Source organism: Hibiscus syriacus, unplaced genomic scaffold (genome assembly GCF_006381635.1).
Source record: "Hibiscus syriacus cultivar Baekdansim isolate YM2019G1 unplaced genomic scaffold, ASM638163v2 tig00110678_pilon, whole genome shotgun sequence".
Lineage (NCBI taxonomy): Eukaryota > Viridiplantae > Streptophyta > Magnoliopsida > Malvales > Malvaceae > Hibiscus > Hibiscus syriacus.
In genome coordinates this window covers 1,768,370-1,787,611 of record NW_024062822.1, presented here as the reverse complement: position 1 = coordinate 1,787,611, position 19,242 = coordinate 1,768,370, and the positions used below count along the sequence as shown (strand labels likewise).

At 34.5% G+C, this 19,242-nt stretch overlaps 3 protein-coding genes across 3 annotated transcripts; 1 reads left to right on the top strand and 2 right to left on the bottom strand.

Moving 5' to 3' along the window:
- Nucleotides 1-1,481: 1,481 nt before the first annotated feature.
- LOC120138131 lies at nucleotides 1,482-3,409 on the top strand. Its single transcript, XM_039153718.1, has 2 exons — nucleotides 1,482-1,601; nucleotides 2,027-3,409. The coding sequence occupies exon 2, from the start codon at nucleotides 2,034-2,036 to the stop codon at nucleotides 3,099-3,101; it is 1,068 nt and encodes a 355-aa protein (XP_039009649.1). The 5' UTR covers nucleotides 1,482-1,601; nucleotides 2,027-2,033; the 3' UTR covers nucleotides 3,102-3,409.
- A 1,060-nt stretch (nucleotides 3,410-4,469) lies between these two features.
- Nucleotides 4,470-5,744, bottom strand: LOC120138209 (peroxidase 73-like). Its single transcript, XM_039153763.1, has 4 exons — nucleotides 5,501-5,744; nucleotides 5,220-5,420; nucleotides 4,965-5,130; nucleotides 4,470-4,876 (listed from the first exon to the last, which is right to left on the bottom strand). Exons 1-4 carry the CDS (start codon nucleotides 5,717-5,719, stop codon nucleotides 4,470-4,472), a joined length of 993 nt encoding a protein of 330 aa, XP_039009694.1. The 5' UTR covers nucleotides 5,720-5,744.
- A 10,116-nt stretch (nucleotides 5,745-15,860) lies between these two features.
- LOC120138078 (BTB/POZ domain-containing protein SR1IP1-like) lies at nucleotides 15,861-18,284 on the bottom strand. The gene is made up of 5 exons (XM_039153678.1): nucleotides 18,085-18,284; nucleotides 17,922-17,991; nucleotides 17,208-17,822; nucleotides 16,591-17,124; nucleotides 15,861-16,515 (listed from the first exon to the last, which is right to left on the bottom strand). Exons 1-5 carry the CDS (start codon nucleotides 18,180-18,182, stop codon nucleotides 15,976-15,978), a joined length of 1,857 nt encoding a protein of 618 aa, XP_039009609.1. The 5' UTR covers nucleotides 18,183-18,284; the 3' UTR covers nucleotides 15,861-15,975.
- Nucleotides 18,285-19,242: the final 958 nt, after the last annotated feature.

Here is a 19,242-nt window from a genome sequence, read left to right as displayed (position 1 = left end):
GCTTTAGTAGTGTGTTTCAGTGTGAAACTTTCATTGTAGAATTCTCTTTTCTAAATGCTATAAGTTTTCTAATATTTTAGATTTTTCTTCTTAATTCTTAATTCATATAAGTTCAAACTCTAATTTAAATTTTTTTAATCATGTTTAAGATTATTTATAGAATTCAAAGAAATGTAATACCATTTTAAATTATCATTATTATTATATTTAGGAGTAAAATATGCTAATGGTCTCCTAACTATTGGGTGTTGCTTTATTGAGTCTTATGACTATTAAAAATTATAAAATGACCAATTAACTATAGATTGTTGCTTTGTTGAATCTTCAATTATTAAAAATTACAAAATTATTACTTAATTATTCATATGTTCTAAATTATTTACTCTGTCATTTTCAATTCTTTTTCTTTGCTTTGTAATGAATTATTTGATGTTTAAGCAACTTTATAATGAATTTATCTTTAGTTAACCAATAAAAGAAATAAAGGGAAAATTAAGGGTATTCAAATTTGGATACCTGTATTTCAGGTACTTGGACTTTCGGGTCACAAAAATTCGGTCAATGATCTGGTCCACAAGAGGTTGATACCCGTAAATTGAGTATCCATAAAATTTAGATACTCGTATTTTCGAGTCACGGAGTACCCGAATAATATTTATTTTATTTTAATTTTTTAATTTACATTGATTTTGTTTTAAAATCCACATAGAAAAATCATAGAATTTGCAACTTAAAAGTTGATAATACATAACATAAACATAAAATTTATAAATTCAAATTATATAATCTAAAAATAAAATTATTAAATAAAATAAAATAAAATAATAAAATTAAAACTAAATTTAAAATAATTTTAAAAATACTTTAGATGTTAAGGTGAAATAATTTGAAAATAATATAGATTTAGAAGTTTAGGGTAAAATAATTTTGAACTTATTAATGAAAAAATAATTTAAAATAAAAATAGTAATAATAAATAAATAAGAAACTGGGTTGGTGGGTTCGCGGGTACCCGGTTAAAAATAATTTTATGATCTAGATCCAACCCGAAAACCCCAAAAAAAAATGTGTCGGGTACCTAGCCCGTAAAATCTAGTTTTTACTTCTAACAAACTTGATAATTTTATACCGAATCGACATATCAACGGGTAAGATAGTTTAAATATGGTATTTTTTAATACCCTAGAGAAAACGGTCTTAATAGATTGATTCATATGATTTTCAGTTAAATTAGTTGGATTGTAGTAACTAACTAAAATAACAGACGAAACTTAATTGAGTAAATTACTTTGCTAATCATATAATGATGGGTTGATTATATACTCTTTTCATTAAAGATCGATTAATGTTGATTTTCGATATATTAAAGATCGGACAAGCTCAACGCTAAACGAAAAACAAAGCTAAGCAGCACTAGTTCACACTTTAAACTCGTTTTAAATACCGCACGTGCTACATTGACCTTGACGACTCCAAAAGAAGCTTCCAGAAAAAAAGACCCAACTCTTCACTTGCTTGCTTGCTTCATGCCCTAATCACTTTTCTTTCTACTTTCTCATTCAGTGATTAATTGAATTCAATTTCGTAGTTCGTTATTTGAGGTGGGTTTTGCCTTCTTTCTGTTTAACTGTCTGTCTTTTTTGTTCTGGGGTTTTATGAATAAAGTGGGATATTTTAGTGTATGGAATTAGTTCATGTTTCTTTTAGCGTATGCTTTGATTTGAGATTGGTAGGCTTTAATTTTGTTGATTTGTTGCTCTGGGTTTCTGTTTGATTTTTGGTTTTTGATTGATTGTTTGGTTAAATGAAGTTAATTTTACTGTTTGATGTACTTTTTTTTCTATCTGGGTTTTGTTAATTTTACTTGAATTGGATTATTTCAGTAAAAAGTGTTTTTGATCCCAATTTGTCTTGCAAAGTTAATAGATGACATGACATTAGGGTTTTTGATGATTATTTATTTATTGAGATTTAAGTTGATGTTTCATGGATATTGATGGTTTTCCATTTTTGACTGGAATTTTAGATTTCGGATGACAGTGATGAACTCAGAAACTGAAATGCCGGCCGGTCGGAATTTTAGTAGAGTAGACACTTTAGAGCTGAAATCCCAGATTCTAAGGAAGATTGGGCGTATAAAAGCGGAGATGTACTTCAATCTGCTTTCTAGATTTTTGAGTCTTAAGATTTGCAAACCCGAGTTCGATAAGCTGTGCATCAGTGCAATAGGGAGAGAGAATGCTCGTCTTCATAATAATCTCCTCAGATCAATTATTAGGAATGCTTCGCTTTCAAAGACTCCTCCACCAATAGCGAACAAATCGGAAGGTTCTTTGAGTGTTATAGTGTCAAATGGGAATCAAAGAAGTAATCTTCAGTCACTGTGCAAAGACTTTCCTCAATCTCCTCGTAAGAGTAGGACTCCGAATCTTCGAGATCGCAAGTTGAGGGACCGCCCAAGTCCTCTAGGGCCTCATGGGAAGAGCTATAATACTGCCTGTGAAGACGCAGTTCCTAAAGTTCAAGAACAGCAGAGTGCTACCGAGTTGCTTTCTTTGGGTAGCAGACCGCCCGGTTCTGTCGAGGATGGAGAAGAAGTTGATCAAGCTACAGGAAGTCCGAGCATTTACAGTAGGAGTCCTGTGAGAGCTCCACTTGGCATCAATTTAAATGCTAAAGGAATGCGAAAAGTACCATGGAATGGATTAGCATCTGCTTCGGAGACTTGTTATTGCCGGGGTGAACTACCTGATACTGGTTCTTTGAGGAAGAGGTTGGAAAAGAAGGTGGAGACGGAGGGATTGAATATCTCAGTAGATTGTGTCGATTTGTTGAACAATAGCATCGATGTTTACATGAAGACATTGATAAAACCTTGTTTGGAACTGGCTGGGACAAGGTCCAGACAGAAAGTTATTAACCGAGGCCAGCATCAGTCCATGGCCTATGTTAATGGGACGCAGCCTGTGAGATACGTACCAAATCGAAGTAAACTCGTTTCGGCATCGATGTTAGACTTTCAAGTTGCGATGGAGATGAATCCCTTGATTCTTGGAGTACACTGGCCAACACAACTCCAGAAGGTGTCTGCAGAAGAGTGAGAACCAAAACTAATTGGCTTCATGATTCGAGTTCAACCAGATTCCAGATATAGCAATTTTAAGTCAGTTCAGTTTTGACGTTCAAACTAACATCGATATCGAGCATACCATTTTTATAGAATAGATGAAATAAATAAGTAAAAAGGTTACTGGAGTTTCGGATAAAGCTGGTTGTATTGTAAATATGTCATGGCACTGATTAACCCCGGAGGTGTGATGTCTCAACTAGGTGAAATCCAACTATATTGACACTTGGTCTAGCAACTATCTCTACCTGATATCTATAGACTCTTGTTTTCATAATAATAATGCATATCTTCGATTTTTCTGGCCTGCTGCTGTTGAATTTGACCTGTGAAAACTACCTGTTCTTTTCAGCAAATATAATTTTTTCTTTTGACATCCTTTCATCGAGATTGATTAGGTAACAATATATTACGTTAGTTGGATAATTTGCTCGGATATTAATGCTTCTATGCTTGTATGTTTTGGCCGGTTCTTGATTTGGATGAGATTCTACTAAAATACAGTGATGATTGATAGAGTATTATACCAATACTTCCTGGTATTTAGTGAGTTGCAGGGTAATCAATACGAACTGGATCAGATATGGAGAGACATGGAACCAATTATTGAAGTGAGCTGGAAGATCATAGTGCAACTGACTTTTGATTGATTTGAAGGGGTTCAATACATTTTTTTCCTCTTTAAATGTTAGGTGTGCACTTATTTGGATCATAAATGCTACTTTTAAGACAAGTCTTGAACATCACTCTCTTTGCATTGCGACAATTTAGACCATTCTCAATGTGTCTGAACTATTCCGCCTTAACATTGTGTAGATATCACCACCTATGCTGCTCAATGTCCGGTGTTCGTATATTTAACGTAGGAGGACGATAACTTTATAGTTATATATATGTCAAACACAAATACTTTCAAGTCGGAATAATATATCTCAAAGATGGTAGAAAAATGGTGGATTGTAGACCCCAGCAAAGACTTTTATAGTCAGGTTGGACCATATGTACTCTCAGGTATCCGACTCTTTCAGTTTATTCTCAACCATAAAATCCATTTTCTGGTGCATCATTCCTAATAACCTTCTCATTTGGACCATCTTATCCTTTGGCAAAATAAACGATTCAATTAAGAAAAAATTGCAATCACCAATTTATATACTACAAATTACAATCATGATCAATTATTACATCCATATATTAGCTGAATAATTTATGAATTATTAAATTAATAAACCAAAATATATTTAGACAACATTATTATTTATTCGTCTTACCGGAAACTAAAGAAAACATGTTGATAAATTTGTGTAGCAAAAACTTCAGCTTCAAGAACCGAACCATTTCCTCAGTTAAAGGCAGCGCAATTTGTCCGAATGTCGCCGTTCGGTCCGGTCTTGACACCGACCCGACCCAGCTTAGTCATAGCAGTAACAAAAGCTTGGTTAAAAGCCTGTGAGTTGGTAGCCCAGCCGTTCACGGTCGGTCTAGACCTGAGGTCCGTGAATAAAACCTGGTCCGAGGTGAGAAGACCTTGCCCATTCTGCAAGTTCTTGAAGTAGGCATTGACAAATATCTTGGGTGTATCGGGGTCCATGTTGATGGCTATCCTTGGATCCACATTTTTGGGGCACACTTGTTGAAGCTGAGTAGCATAGGTCCGGTTCATCGCCAGCTCCACTGAATTTTGACGGTCGAAACCGTATATTCTGTTCGAAAACTTGCTGCAATGAGAGAATCCAACCGTGTGTGCCGCTGCCAAGAACAAAATGTTCATTTTACTGTTTTATTTGTCGGACTAAGGTTATGTTCGAAATTCAGACATTAAAGTTTGTGGTAAAACCTGAAAGAGCAATCATCTCTGGTTGGCTGAGTCCATTTGCTGCGAACATCGAGTTAAGCTGATTCAAGTTGAAAGATGACTGAGGAAGCTTTCCGTTAACACTAGCTGCTGTTGAATTTAACCCATCCAGTCTTCCCAATTCAACGGCATAAGAAGGTCCACCGGACTGAAATTATACAAAACACATAATTTTCACTTACATAATCTGCAAACAATGTCAACAAACAATCACGGTGATATATATAGGAACAATACCAGAGCAATAACATCACGAGTAGCCATTGCCATGATATCAGCACAAGAAACCTTGTTTCTGCAACTCGGAACCGCATCGACAGCCGCTTTAGCTTTGATCACGGTGTCGAATCCGTCTCCGGCTAATGACAGGTTATCAGGGTGATCCTTTTCGGCTTTGTTGCCACCGGATGATGCAATCATAACCGAAGCATCACATCCCTGTGAGAAACAATACAATGCAACTTATGATCATAGGTTGAAATTTTAAGCAAAATGGAGAAAAGGGTTGGAAAAAAAACCTGGACAAAGCAATCATGGAAGAAGAGACGGAGAGTTGCGGGAACAGTGACGAAAGTTTTCTTGAATATCTTGGCCACTGCTTTTCTAACAATGGATTCTACATTGGGGCAAGAACTGGCGTAGTAATTTTGTCTTAGTTGAGCTGAGATTGTGTCAGGAAACAAACAGAAACCAAGAGAAAATGACAGGAGAACCGGAAGGTTGATGAACCGACCCATTTTGATAAGAAAACTGAGAAACAATGGGCATCAAGTGATAAAAGCTAGCAAAGAGAAGATGCGAAGTGTTGTGTGTGTGTATATATATATATATATATATATGTATAGAGAGAGAGAGAGAGAGAGAGAGAGAGAAGTTTCAAAGTGGTTTGTGATGAATCTTTTTTTTACCAGCAAAGGAAGAGTGGCTTTAACTCATTTAAAATAATAGACAAAATGGTGGGGGAGCTTCAATGAAATATGGGTGCTTTTCTTTGGCTTTGTCAATGGCCGCCTTACTCTCCTTCCTCAACCCAAACTGCTCCCCTCGTTGTGCAACAACTTGGATTTCGACTATGCCCCATGAAAACGTGACCCAGAATCAATAAATTCGAGGGACTGAGAGGCAAGATTGGAAAATCCGTCGCATGTATGTTAAACATCGTAAAACTACGAATTCATTTCAGTTAATTTGTGTAATTGCTTTTAAAATGTGATATATTAATAGGTTCTCTTGAATCTTAACTTGGTTTGTATGGTTATCGTGAGAAGAAATAAGTTAATTTGAATCTATTTAAATATTTAATATTTATATATATTGTGTGGTTTCGTTTAAAAATGATTCTTCAAACGAGCTTTTCAAAAGTAATTTCTTGGTTTGAGTCACAATAATTACTCTTTAGATGTGATTTTTTTTTTTTTGCTGAATATTACATGTTTAGGATTGTTTTTACCTTTCGAATGGATTTTTGGACCAAAATCACTTTCATAAACATCCTTATAAAATAAAATATTAGTTTTACTAAAGGTCTTGAGCAATTGAGGTTCAGCGTACACAATATATTGGACCAAAACTGGGCCATGTCAAGAGTTTTTGCTATAAAGCATAGCTAAGCAATACAGGAGAAAATGAATTAAAAGATTGAATAGAGAGAAAAAGGAAAGCTAAACGATAGAGATAAATGCTGAAAAACAAATTTTCTTAGTTTTGGGTGTTGTATAATTTCAAACTAATCCTGGCCCAGAGATTTTATATGGATTTGGTTTATAATAAAAGAAACAATATGAGTGGCTACTCCTCTTCGTAAGGTATCCCATTCTTTTCCGATGGGAACGTCAAATTTAATTTTTTGGTTCACATTTTATTTCAATTTTGATGGAGGTTGAAAGAGATCTTAACAATTTATCAGATAGAAATGTTGTTTTTAAGGTAAAAATTGTATATAAATTTGATTAAATACGCACAATTATTGACAAAATTTGATTTTGTATAATTATACGCTGAAATTTTAATTTTGATCTAATAAAACTTTAATTTTAATTAATTATATGTATTTTAAAAATAAGGGTAAAGTATATAAATAGTCCCCGAATTTTTAGGGCGCTTGCATTTTGGTCACCCTTGAAACTTGCAATACAATCATCGAACTTTTAGTTCGTTTGTATTTTGGTTCTTGCCGTTATCCCCGTTAATTTTTGTTGATGTGACACTTGACCTCGTTAATTATATGATGTGGCAACTTTTTCTTCTTCCATTGTTATTGGTGGATCAATGGTGGACAACCCTGAAAATGGAAAACACGACAACAGTGAGAAACTTAGTGGGTTCATAATATGGACGGATTTAGAACTGGGTTATTCACCTTCGGAATGGCTGCAGCGATGGCTAGGAACCTATAACATAATAGAATAGAAGAGCAGCGGAAGATAAGAATTTAGACGAAAGCATCAAAGGGGTTCAGTCGAATCTGGGAAGATGGAAAAATAGCTACCGCCATTGTATGATGGAATGAAGTTTTTGAGTTAACGTCGAGTAGGGTTAACAGTTAAGTAGAGAGGGAAAATAAAGAGAAAGAAAAAGAATTCAAGAAATGACAAAGTTTTGAATATGATATTTCATTGAAAGAGTGTGTGAGAAGAAGAAGCTGTCATGCCAGAAAGTTAACGGGATTAAGTGCCACGTCAGCAAAAAACTAACAGGAGGTAACAACAGGGACTAAAATGAAAACAAATTGTTGGCTCTAACGAACAACCGAATAACACCAAGAAGGGGTGAATTGGCCTTTAAAAGATTTGTAGTGGTTGAAATTAAAAAATTAATGCAACGATTTATAGTGGTTCGACTCACCAAAAATCACACTTGAGCAAAATTAACAATGTAGCTCCCAAGTGTGTTACAAAAGATTTGACAATTTTTGCTCTAAAACACTATTGATGTTGGTTTGATATTGCAATTGACTTTCTTTTTGTTCTCCATTTAAATCTTAGTCCCATTTATGTCTTCTAACATCAATCTAGCCATTTGGAGTCGTTGGATTAATTAATTTTGAGCATTTAATGCTCACTTGCACATTTGGTATTGATACCAACTTGTTGGTATCGATAATCGAGCCTTCCAACGGTCAAATTTATAATCGTTGAGCCTTCAGTATCGATACTGTATGGATCAGTATCGATACCTACCCTTCGGTCTCGAGACTAAAGCCTTGGTATCCATACCAAAATACATTTTGAAATTTTGGTATCAAGACTGGATGGATGGTCCCGAGACTAGAAGTTGATTTCGCAAAAATTAAGTGTTTTGAGATTTAAAAATAATGTTTATTAAATGTGGATTAACTCAAAAAAAACTTAGGATTATTTTTCACACTTAAAAATGCTTTAAAAATGTTTATAACAAATTATTTATAAAATAGATAATTGCAAATTTTAACAACTTAAAACATTAAAAAATGATGTTATATCATAACTTAGTTCAACAATCCCCTTTTTGATATAACAAAACTTTTTGTGAAAATTTGGTTTAAAAAGGATTTTCATAATTTGTGAAAACTAAGTCACCCCCTTAGAAAAACAATTTTTGACTAAAATGATTTTTGTCTAGCAAAGTTACACTTATACATATTTCTCTCCCTTTTTGTTATAGCAAAATCAAATTAGGCTTCAAAAGAGAAAATATGTTAGTATAATAGGGAACTCAAATATTCAACATAAAATAATCAAAAGTCATATTTCTCTTTTCATAAAATAATCAAGTTCAAAAGCATAATATCAACATCAATAATTCAAACATAAATCCATAAAGTACCAACAAACCAAGTATCAAACATAAAACAACATAAAGTTCCAAAATAAGTCATAAATTGCATAAGTCCAAATCAAAATACAAATGTCCTAAAATGAAAAATAAATGCTTAATCTTCCGGAGGTGGTAGCGGAAGAGAGGGAGACATCAAGTAATGATGCATCAAACAAACGTCATTCTCAAGTGCGTCCAAGCTACGATCTATGGTAGACTCAAATGAGTCTAAGCGGTGATCAATGGTAGCCATATGAGCATGTATATCCCCGAAGTTTTGAACCATGTAATCATACATAGTCTTCATTGATATATCCTCTAGAGGCGGTGACACCAGTGACTCTTCCATTTCCTCCTCGATGTCTTCCAAGTTTGGTCTAAAAGGACACCACTCACCGGACATGTCATCAAAATCCCAATTGTCCTTGTGGGCTGATTTGATACCAATGGTACTAGCAATGGGAATATGAGGGTCAAGGGTGGTGGACACTCTAAGTTTATCCCTAAATATGTAGCTAAGAATACAAGCATCGAGAAGTGTCTTGAAGTAGTTGGGCCCTTTATGAACAACATTAACAAGGTCTAAGAATATGATATTGGCAAAGTTTGGGTGAATGTTGTTCTTAATATTATAAAACAACCAATAGTAGCAAGTGCACATATGGGTAGCCTTACCACTATAAGGACAAAAAAAACCAAGTAATGAGGAGTAATAATAAGCGGTCGGGAAACTCGAGATGGATAGGGCTATCATTTGGGAATCTTTCAAAATGAGCAGGAAAAACTTCTTTGAAAGGATCATCATCCTTATCAACGATATTTAATTGGGCAAAGATGGAGGAATGACTAAGATTAAAAGTTTGGCCCATGAGATACGACAATGCCAACGATTCTATCCTCATTACCTTGGGCATGGATAAGAATGACATTAGCGAAAAAAACATGAACAAAGTTCGAATGAACCTTGGGAGGAATGCAAAACAAGTCCAACCATCCCCAAAAGAAGAAGTTTTCAAAAAGAAGAAATTGATACTCCCCGGACATGAGAAAATTAGGGTTTATTGTACGCTCGAAACGAATTTGTTTATTTTTGTAAAAACTATTGAACAAGTAAAGAGCATCGGGGTTCCTAAAGCAAATGGAATTTGAAGATTGACCTTGGATAATAGTCCTACTAGTCCTAGGATGCTTGTTGGAAGGTCTAAAAGGCCTTTTTGATGATGAAAAAATGGATACGACAAAAGACATTTTTGTTTGGGAATTTTGTCAAACACTTGGTGGACAAACTTAAACAAGGGTTCTAAGCTAAAAAAGATGAATGGGTTAGCTTCCTTGTAAGATAAACATTTAAAATACAACCCAATAAACCAATCAATATCATCAATTTTGTTTAAATATGTATGATTTTCAAAAAAAATTCAAAACCCTATTTTAAAGAGTTTTTGATTTTTTTAGTAAAACACGTTTTTAATGCAATAAAAAAGTTTAAACATGTATATATCATTTCTAGAACTAAATGCAACTTAAAAACATGATTAAATATAGAATTTAGGCATGTTTTTCAAAAAAAATAAAATGGGTTTATACAAAAATTACCTCAATCTTTGATAAAAAAAGAAGATGATTTTTGATGAATCCTTGATGCAAATCCACTCTAGATGATGATGTAGTGAAGATTTAAGCACGAAAATGTATAAAATTTGAGTGGAAAGATGGGTTTTAGAGAGGGGTCACGAGTTAGGGTTTTGATAGAAAGACAAAAAAGATGAATTTTGGAGAAAACAACCCTTAGAAACTCGACAGGGACCTCGATCTCAATACCGAGGCTGGAAGTCTAGACTCACTTCCCAATATCGATACTGTTATAGTGGTATCGATACCATTTTAGCTACTGGAATTTCGGTCTTAATACAAGTGACATGGTTTCGAGACTAACTGCTTGGAAATGTCAAATTTGACATTTTTAACCCTTAAACGCTTCCATAATAAGCACCCAATGATTTTAAGACTACAAAGTGCACTAGAAACTTATTTAAGCATTTAAAATTATAAATTGATACTAAATTAATGTGTTTTACTGGTTACTTTACTAGAGTGTATATTATGGACTTTTTAAAGAGTTTTCTAAATTGAACAATCAAGGTCCAAAACATACCACAAGGATTAATTAAGGCCAAATAATATTAAATTAAGCATACAAGGCCACTAAAATACAATTCATGCAATATTGACTCCCCTTACTAATTGCAATTAAGCACAACTTGGGAACACACAACCAAGCACAAAAACACATGTAATCACATAAAAGCATAAAAATTGCATGAAATTAAAGCATTTACCACTTGAATTAAGATTGATCTGTTAAATCTCCCTTTCTTCAAATGTCATTCCTTAGTGTGTCTTGAGCCTCTAAATAACTTGACGTTTCTCACCATTGCTCTAACATGTTGGGACCGTCGGCGCAGCCCATGGCACAACGTAAACAAAACTCGACGGTCTTACCAGTGATCCAAGTACGAAAAACTGAAATCGGGAGGAAGGGATGTGAATACTTACAACGGGTTCCTTGAAAAACAACAAGGACAACAGTAATACTGGTGGTGTAGATCGGTTCGAATCGTAAGCCTCCACGAAATCACGTCTCGACCTCTACTCAGTTCACCCGATTGAGAGCAATAATTTTCTTCCCCAAAATAGTTTTGAGAGAAAAACGGCTGAAGGTTTTGTGTGTGTGTGTTCTAAAACGGCTGCTAGACCTAACACACCCTTTTATAGCCAAGTTACCCTAATCATATTAGGGTTTTTATTATTTCAAATTAATTAAATCTATATTTAATTAATTGGAATTTAATAATCCTTTTATATCCAAGTTACCCTAATCATATTAGGGATTTTATTATTTCAAATTAATTAAATCTATATTTAATTAATTGAAATTAAATATTCGGGATTATTAAAACATATATTTAATTAACTCTAGATATATTTTAGTAACGTACAACAAATTGTACATCTTTCCTCGTTTCAATCTTAGGGTGTGACCCTGTAGGTTCTTGTAACGTTAGTAGTAATTATTAGAACAATTCTAATATTACATACAATGAGTGACATCTAGCAATATATCATTGACACCTAAGTTACAAGAAAAATATGATTTGACATATCATCTTGGTGATTAACTCTTTTATGTATTACATCCTTATGTCCTTTATATCTAGAATAGGCACAAGTCTTGGAATAGTCATACTTGTATAGCCCATATATATTGTTTCTTGATATCTAGAGTAGACTTTAATTAACAAATATTTTATGATATCTCATATCAACTTATTCGAGCATGGCCATGCATTTCTAGTCTTACTCAATCAAGTGGACTGTGATATATTTCCTATTATGTAGGAAGGACAAATCATATCTTAATCATACACACCCACTACATATATTAAGATATATTCAATAATAGTCTTTATAGAGCAACCAGTTATGGAGCTTGTTTAGCTGCATCAAAACATACAACAATATATGTTGGGATAGTATTGATCTCAAGTCTGAGGATCATACATACAGTCATCACCATGAGCAATGTTATGACTGTCACATAATAATCCAAGACATATGCTCATGGTGGGTCAATCCAATACATTGTTCTCTAACAATATAATCATGTATCAATTCTACATATCTAAGTCAATGACAACTCGTTGTCATCAATCAATAACATGTTAGTCTTAAGCGTATTATTATTGTCTATGCCCATAATAATACTTGACTAGGGATCTTTTAATAATAACAATGATGTCATTATATAGACTTTATTATCTTCCAGTTTATGTTAAACACATATATTTAACTGAAAATAATAGTGGCAATGCCTTTATTCAATAAAATCGGTAAATAAAAGTATTATTACAATCATCATATGATTGATATTTGGGCATACTCTAACACAACACACATACAATAGACAATTATGCAACTTTTGGTACCCAGATCTTATTGGGTCCATTAATGTTAGTTTCAAGCAAATATCATTGTTTTTAGTAGCAATGAGTCCTTTAGGGACCCATATAATCTTAACCATTTTTTCTTTAAAATATTTAGGCGAATAAACATGTCTATTGTAAAAGCTATTTTTTACAAAATTTGATTTTGGAGTAATCTATTCTTTCAAACTTATTTTTAGTGATTTTGTCAAAAATTAACATTTTCTTTCTCAAGATCATCAATTTTTTTTTATGATCCTCATGAACTTTGGTAAGAAAATTTTGCAAGTCTAATTTTTTCTCAAAAATATTTAATTTCTCTTGAAAATCCTTGACTTTGCTTTCAAGTTCACTATTAGTCTTAGAAAGTGAGTTATTTTCAAATTTCAATTTTGAATGAATCTTTTTGAGTTTTGAAATCATGACTTCACATTCCAATACTAATTCATCATTAGGCATCTTGTAACTCATCAAATGTATATGAATTTGAATTTGAATTATATGAGTTAGAGGATACCATTGAATCTTCTTGGATGGCCATGAGGCAAAGGTTGGCTAATTCTTCATTCATCATCAGTAACATCTTCATAACTTAAAGTAGCAATAAAAGCCTTTTTGTTTGATCCATTCTTCTTTAGAAGAGGACATTCATATTTGACACGTCTCGTTCTTTTGCATTCATAGCACACCGGGAGACATTTCTTCTTGTTCTATTCTTTCTTCTTGTCTTCTTTGGATGTAATGAACCGTTTGAATTTCTTGAAGAGCTTGGTCATCTCTTAATCTTCATCCACCTTTTCACTTGAGTCTTGATTACTCTCATTGGTGGATTTGAAGGCAATTCCCACCTTTTTCTTTTTCTTATTCTTCTCTTTTTTTTTCTTCTTCTTTCTTTCTTTGGAGCTTCACCTCATGAGTGAGTAAAAAACTGATGAGCTTATCAAGGGTGTATTACTCCAAATCCTTGGCTTATTCGATGACATTTGGTTTGCATTCCCATAATTTAGGCAAAAAGGAAAGCATATTTCTCACCATCTCTTTATTGGGATAGACCTTCCCAAAGTTCTTTAAGTCATTAATGATCGTGGTAAATCGATCGGAGATTGTCTTGATATCTTCATCGGGTTTCATCTTGAAGTTCTCATAGTTGAGAGTGAGAATGCCAATCATTAACTTCTTCACTTGGCTTATTCCTTTAGGGGTCACCTCCAATTTTGTCCCAAATCTCCTGAGCATTAGAGCATGAAGATATTCTACTATACTCATTCGGGCCAAGAGTACAAAGAGGATGTGCATGGCTTTGGCATTAAGTTGGGCAAGCTAATTCCTATATTCACTTTTCACTCCCTTCGATTTCTTGGAGGCACAGGAGAATCGTCAACGATGGCATCCCAAACCGCAAGGTCGATGGATTGGATGAACAATATCATTCTATTTTTCCAATAGGAATAATTTACTCTATTGAAGTAGGGTGGTCTATGGATGAAGTGAGAATCCTCAAGGTAGTATTGGTCGAATGTGAAAGTTATCTTATCGATTACTTTGGGAATTTGATAGAGAGCTTCAAGAATCTTCACAAGGTTGTTAAACCATCGATTTGTGACTCGCTCTAATACCAATTGTTGCTCTAATGAACAACCAAATAACGCCAAGATGGGGTGAATTAGCTTTTGAAAGATTTGTGGTGGAAGTAAATGAAATTAAAAAAAATTAACGCAATGATTTATAGTGGTTCGACTTCTAAACCAAGTATACATTCACTACCTTAGCTATTCATACTAGGATTTCTCAAATCCACTAGATTATCAAACCTTTAAGGATAAGGTGTAAACTTACAAAGACACACAAGGTTTATACCCCAAAACCTTGTTTACACACTCTCCCAAAGATAAATTACAAATTTAGCAAATAAAAGAAAAACCTCATAAAGGCAAATGTGTTTGCACAAATTAAGAACTCACCAAAAATCACACTTGAGCGAAATTAACAATGTAGCTCCCAAGTGTGTTACAAAAGATTTGACAAATTTTGCTCTAAAACGCTATTGATGTTGGTTTGATCTTGCAATTGATTATCTTGTTGTTCTCCATTTGAATCTTAGTCCCTTTTATGTCTTCTAACATCAATCTAGCCGTTTGGAGTCGTTGGGGATTAAATAGAGCTGTTGGATTAATTAATTTTTAGCATTTAATGCTCACCTGCACATTTGGTATCGATACCAAGTCTTCCAACGCTCAAATTTATAGTCGTTCATCCTTCAGTATCGATACTGTATGAATCAATATCGGTTCCTACCCTTCGGTCTCGAGACTGAGGCCTTGTTATCGATACCAAAATACATTCTGAAATTTTGGTTTCGAGATTGGATGGATGATCTCGAGACTGAAAATTGATTTGACAAAAAAATAAATGTTTTGAGCTTTAAAAATAATGTTTATTAAATGTGGATTAACTCAAAAACACTTAGGATTATTTTTCACTCTAAAAATGCTTTAAAAACATTTATAACAAATTATTTATAAAATCGTTAATTGCAAATTTTAACAACTTAAAACATTTAAAAATGATGTTATATCAAAATCACAACTTAGTTCAAAGCGAACAAAAAGTTTGATGACTGTATTGTAAGTTTCAAAAGTTGGGTGATCAAAATGCAAGCACCCTAAAAGTTTGGGGACTATTTATATACTTTACCCTAAAAATAATTATATTAATTTATTTTTATATTAGATATATATGATTATTTATGCGTATAATATTTATGTAAAATAATTACATGCTGATAACAATTTTTAATTTGAGAAAATTGAATGAAATAAAAGTTTCATGTATACAATTTCACAAAATTAAAATTCATACATGATTAGCTTACTCGTAGTCTTTATAGTTTATTCCTTTTTTTTCAAATATTTTACAAAATAAAATAATATTAATGGATTGATTTAATGCTAATCAGTTTAATATTACTTAGAGAGATATCCAGTTTTAGTCTTTATGTATACATAAAATACTTAACGAGACACTCACCCGCCAAAATAAGTACTTAGCTATGTCTAGATCAGATTCAGAGAAGTAGCCTTTCAAGCGGCAAGAACCTCCATAAAGATGATACTATTTACAGCAATACCATACAGAAGACGAAAGAGAGCTACAAGTTTTCTCAAGCCTTACAAGTAACAGACATTAAGCACTTCAGAAAATGGTAAATGGTAGTGTCAAGATATGGAGTGTCTCCTATCTTTGGCGGGTCTTGTTCGATCTTTGCCACCGGAACCTGAAACTCCGACGAAAGGATAAAGACGTCCGAGTTTCTTTGATACCGAATTCATGAATGATTTTCGAGGCAAAGGAGGCTTATCAGATGATGGCGTAATTCTTCCCATAGGACTGCTTACTCCCGATTTTGCTGATGTTGATTTTTCTCTCTCTTTCAATCTCATCTTCATTTTCACCAGCTCTTGTTTCAGGTCCTCATTCTCTCTTTTCAAGCTGGAAAGTTCACCTGAAACTGGGTGAATATCAGTAGGGTATAAATTTACCCTGGGAGACATGACAGCAGGGGAATCTCCACTGGATACGCTTCCGTTCATAACATCTCGAAGGCGTTGCTGCTCGTAGTAAAGCACTTGAACCACCGTCTGGACCGGAAGACGGTCGTTCTGAGCCGCGTGAGCGCAGGCCTCCCGTGAGAGTTTCTGGCAATCCATTAAGCTGCAAACTTTCTTCCTCTCCAAGTCACTTATAGTGGGATGAGCCTATGATTAAAATTAAAGCATTTATAAAGGATTATATATAACTTGTTATCAAAAAGATCACAAAAAAATATGTACCTTGAGGTAGATATCTATGGCTCTGTACACCCCATCCTCTGTTACTCTCGATTTTTCCGGAACGAGTTCGGCGAGACCGATGAATTTCGAGACAGATAGATTACAGTCGGAAGCTATTTCAGTTAGGTAGCTCTCCATTAGCTTTCCCACCCTTTCCAAGTCACTTGGTGAGGGAGAAATATACTCTTCTTTGTAGCCAAAATGGCTGCCCTCGGTATCATATTTGATGTAGTTCGTCAAGATACGCTGAATGGCGTCGACATCATACAATGTGTCCCCGGTAAAAGAATATGCAGGTATCAAGAGATCATCTAAAACAGCCTGTCCTAATTGCAAAGCCATCCTTTTTTCCAAATCAAGTCGACAAGCAATGGTTGTTTCGAGATATATCGCTGCACGAAGCAACACAGATAGAAAGCTTACAGACATTGCGTTCTTCTCCCTAGGCAGAAGACTCACTATGGTTTCCAACACAAGCCTTTTCTCGTGCTCTTGTCGCGGCTTGATTTTCTTTCTCCTCTTTCCGAATACTTCCTGCACGGAAAAAGTGTCTGCACTTTTAGACATCAAGCATGTTAACTGGTAAACACATCAATTATGCCGGTATGGGGTCTCACCAAACCTCTAAGAGCTTTTTGTGCATAAAGCATAAGCACTGGACCAAGTGCATATTGTTTAAAACCTCTTGCTATCATTGCAATCAGAACCCGTTGGAAGATGTCGATTCGAAGAACAGTTAAATCTTCAGCCCACCAATCGACTATAGGTTTCGAGCTAGCAATTGTCGAAGAAATGGCACTACCGTTGACACTATCAGACCTGCTAGACATGCAGAAATGGCTCTCTTTGCAAGCTAAAAGGGCGACCGCGTCTATGCACCGGCTCACCAATTTAATTTCCTCTGCAATTGGGAGGAGGCTTTCAGACATATGCAACACAGAAACAGCTCCTGCTAGGCTTTTAAGTGCGACTTCATTCAAGTAGGCTTCAGTTCTTCCCACAAGGTTTCCGACCACATAGTCCTCGGTCATCTCGAGATACTCGGAGGCACATCTTAGCATCGCAATGTTTTCAATGCTTAACTCGAAATTTATCCCATAACAGAACTTAGCTGCGAGTTCGAACGAATCTGCTCCACCCGGAACATTGGGGATTTCTATGACTGAAAGATCGGCATCATTGGATTCTGATATAAATTTCCTTATGTAACCACTCTTGGAGACCAATGGAAACTGGAATTCAAGTAGGAAATAAGTTCAAAAATGGCACAATTCTATAATAAATTCAACAAAATCTAGATGCTAACTTGGAAATTAGAGTCATAGGTTTACCTTATGCAGTGAAAAGGAAACTCCTCCAACTTGAACCGTGACATCACTGGGAATCTCCTGTGAGAAAATCCTGAAAAAAAGGATCAAGTTATCAAATTAAGCAGCCAAACCGATACAAATCAATACATGTTAATTAATAAAAAGGGGTTAATATTAATGATACCACTCGCTGGTTCTCTTCATGGCTGTGGAAAGAAGCTCCTTTTTAGATGACATGTTAAGACTGATGTGTGCGGTTTCTTCCTTCTCAAGATCCACCATGGAAGACACTGAAGCAATTTTGTAATGATCTTATCTGTACCTCCATTACACCATAGATGATGCGAATCTAGGCACAGAGAAACAACAGAAACATGTCATTTCCTTCACTGTTTTGTCCGTTTTAGATGACATGGCGCTTATAGCTTTTACAAGGTTGTAATGAAACAACGGAAACATGTCATTTCCTTCACTGTTTTGTCTGTTTTTGGCACCTTAAATGCTTAAAAGAGAAGCTGAAATTCAAGCCGTGGCTGAAGCTCTCGTAATGAGAACCGAATTATCTAACTTCAGCCTTACAAACAATCATCAGGGCTTGTGAATTTCCAAAAACAGGCATCTCAAGGGAACTAGAGGGACAGTCTATAAGGTGGGCAACATTTAAATTGAGTGGCATTTTGGGTATTAGTGGAATGAAACGGGGCGAATAGATGAAGATTAAACAGTATGTAGTGTAGAAATTTAAGGGTTTTTTTTTTTTTGTTAAAGAGAGATGGCTTCAGTTTCCTTGGCGGCTAAAGGTTGAAACCTTCCGAGTGGGACATACGAATTCCCATCTACAAAAGTTCCAATCTCTCAACTTCTCTGTTGATTTACATTTCACGCTCCAATGTATCCAATCGTATGAACCTTTAAACGACACCGTAAATTTTAAGATCAAAACTTCAAACTCGAGATTTGTTGTCGTTACTATAAAAGATATGCTGCGTTATCAATCTGTCCCTATGCAGTTTCAATTTGGCAAGGTGAGACAGTTGAGCAGTAGTTCTTTTCTCAATAAATGCGTCACTTAAAAATGAAGGCTTAATGTCCAAATAAGTGCTCAAACTATGTCTTTTGTGTTAAATAAGTGCTTATTTTTTTTTACTCATCCGGGTGCTTAACGTTACAAATGTTAGTACTTTAATTGCCCAAGTCGTCAACAACATTAGTTTTCCCTGTTAAGTGACATGTGTCACAATCTAATAATTTTAAAAATTTTATATAAAATTTTTAAAATAAAATTATAATATATTTTAAAAGAAAACACAAAAATTTCAAAATAACTCCTAAACTTTGAAAA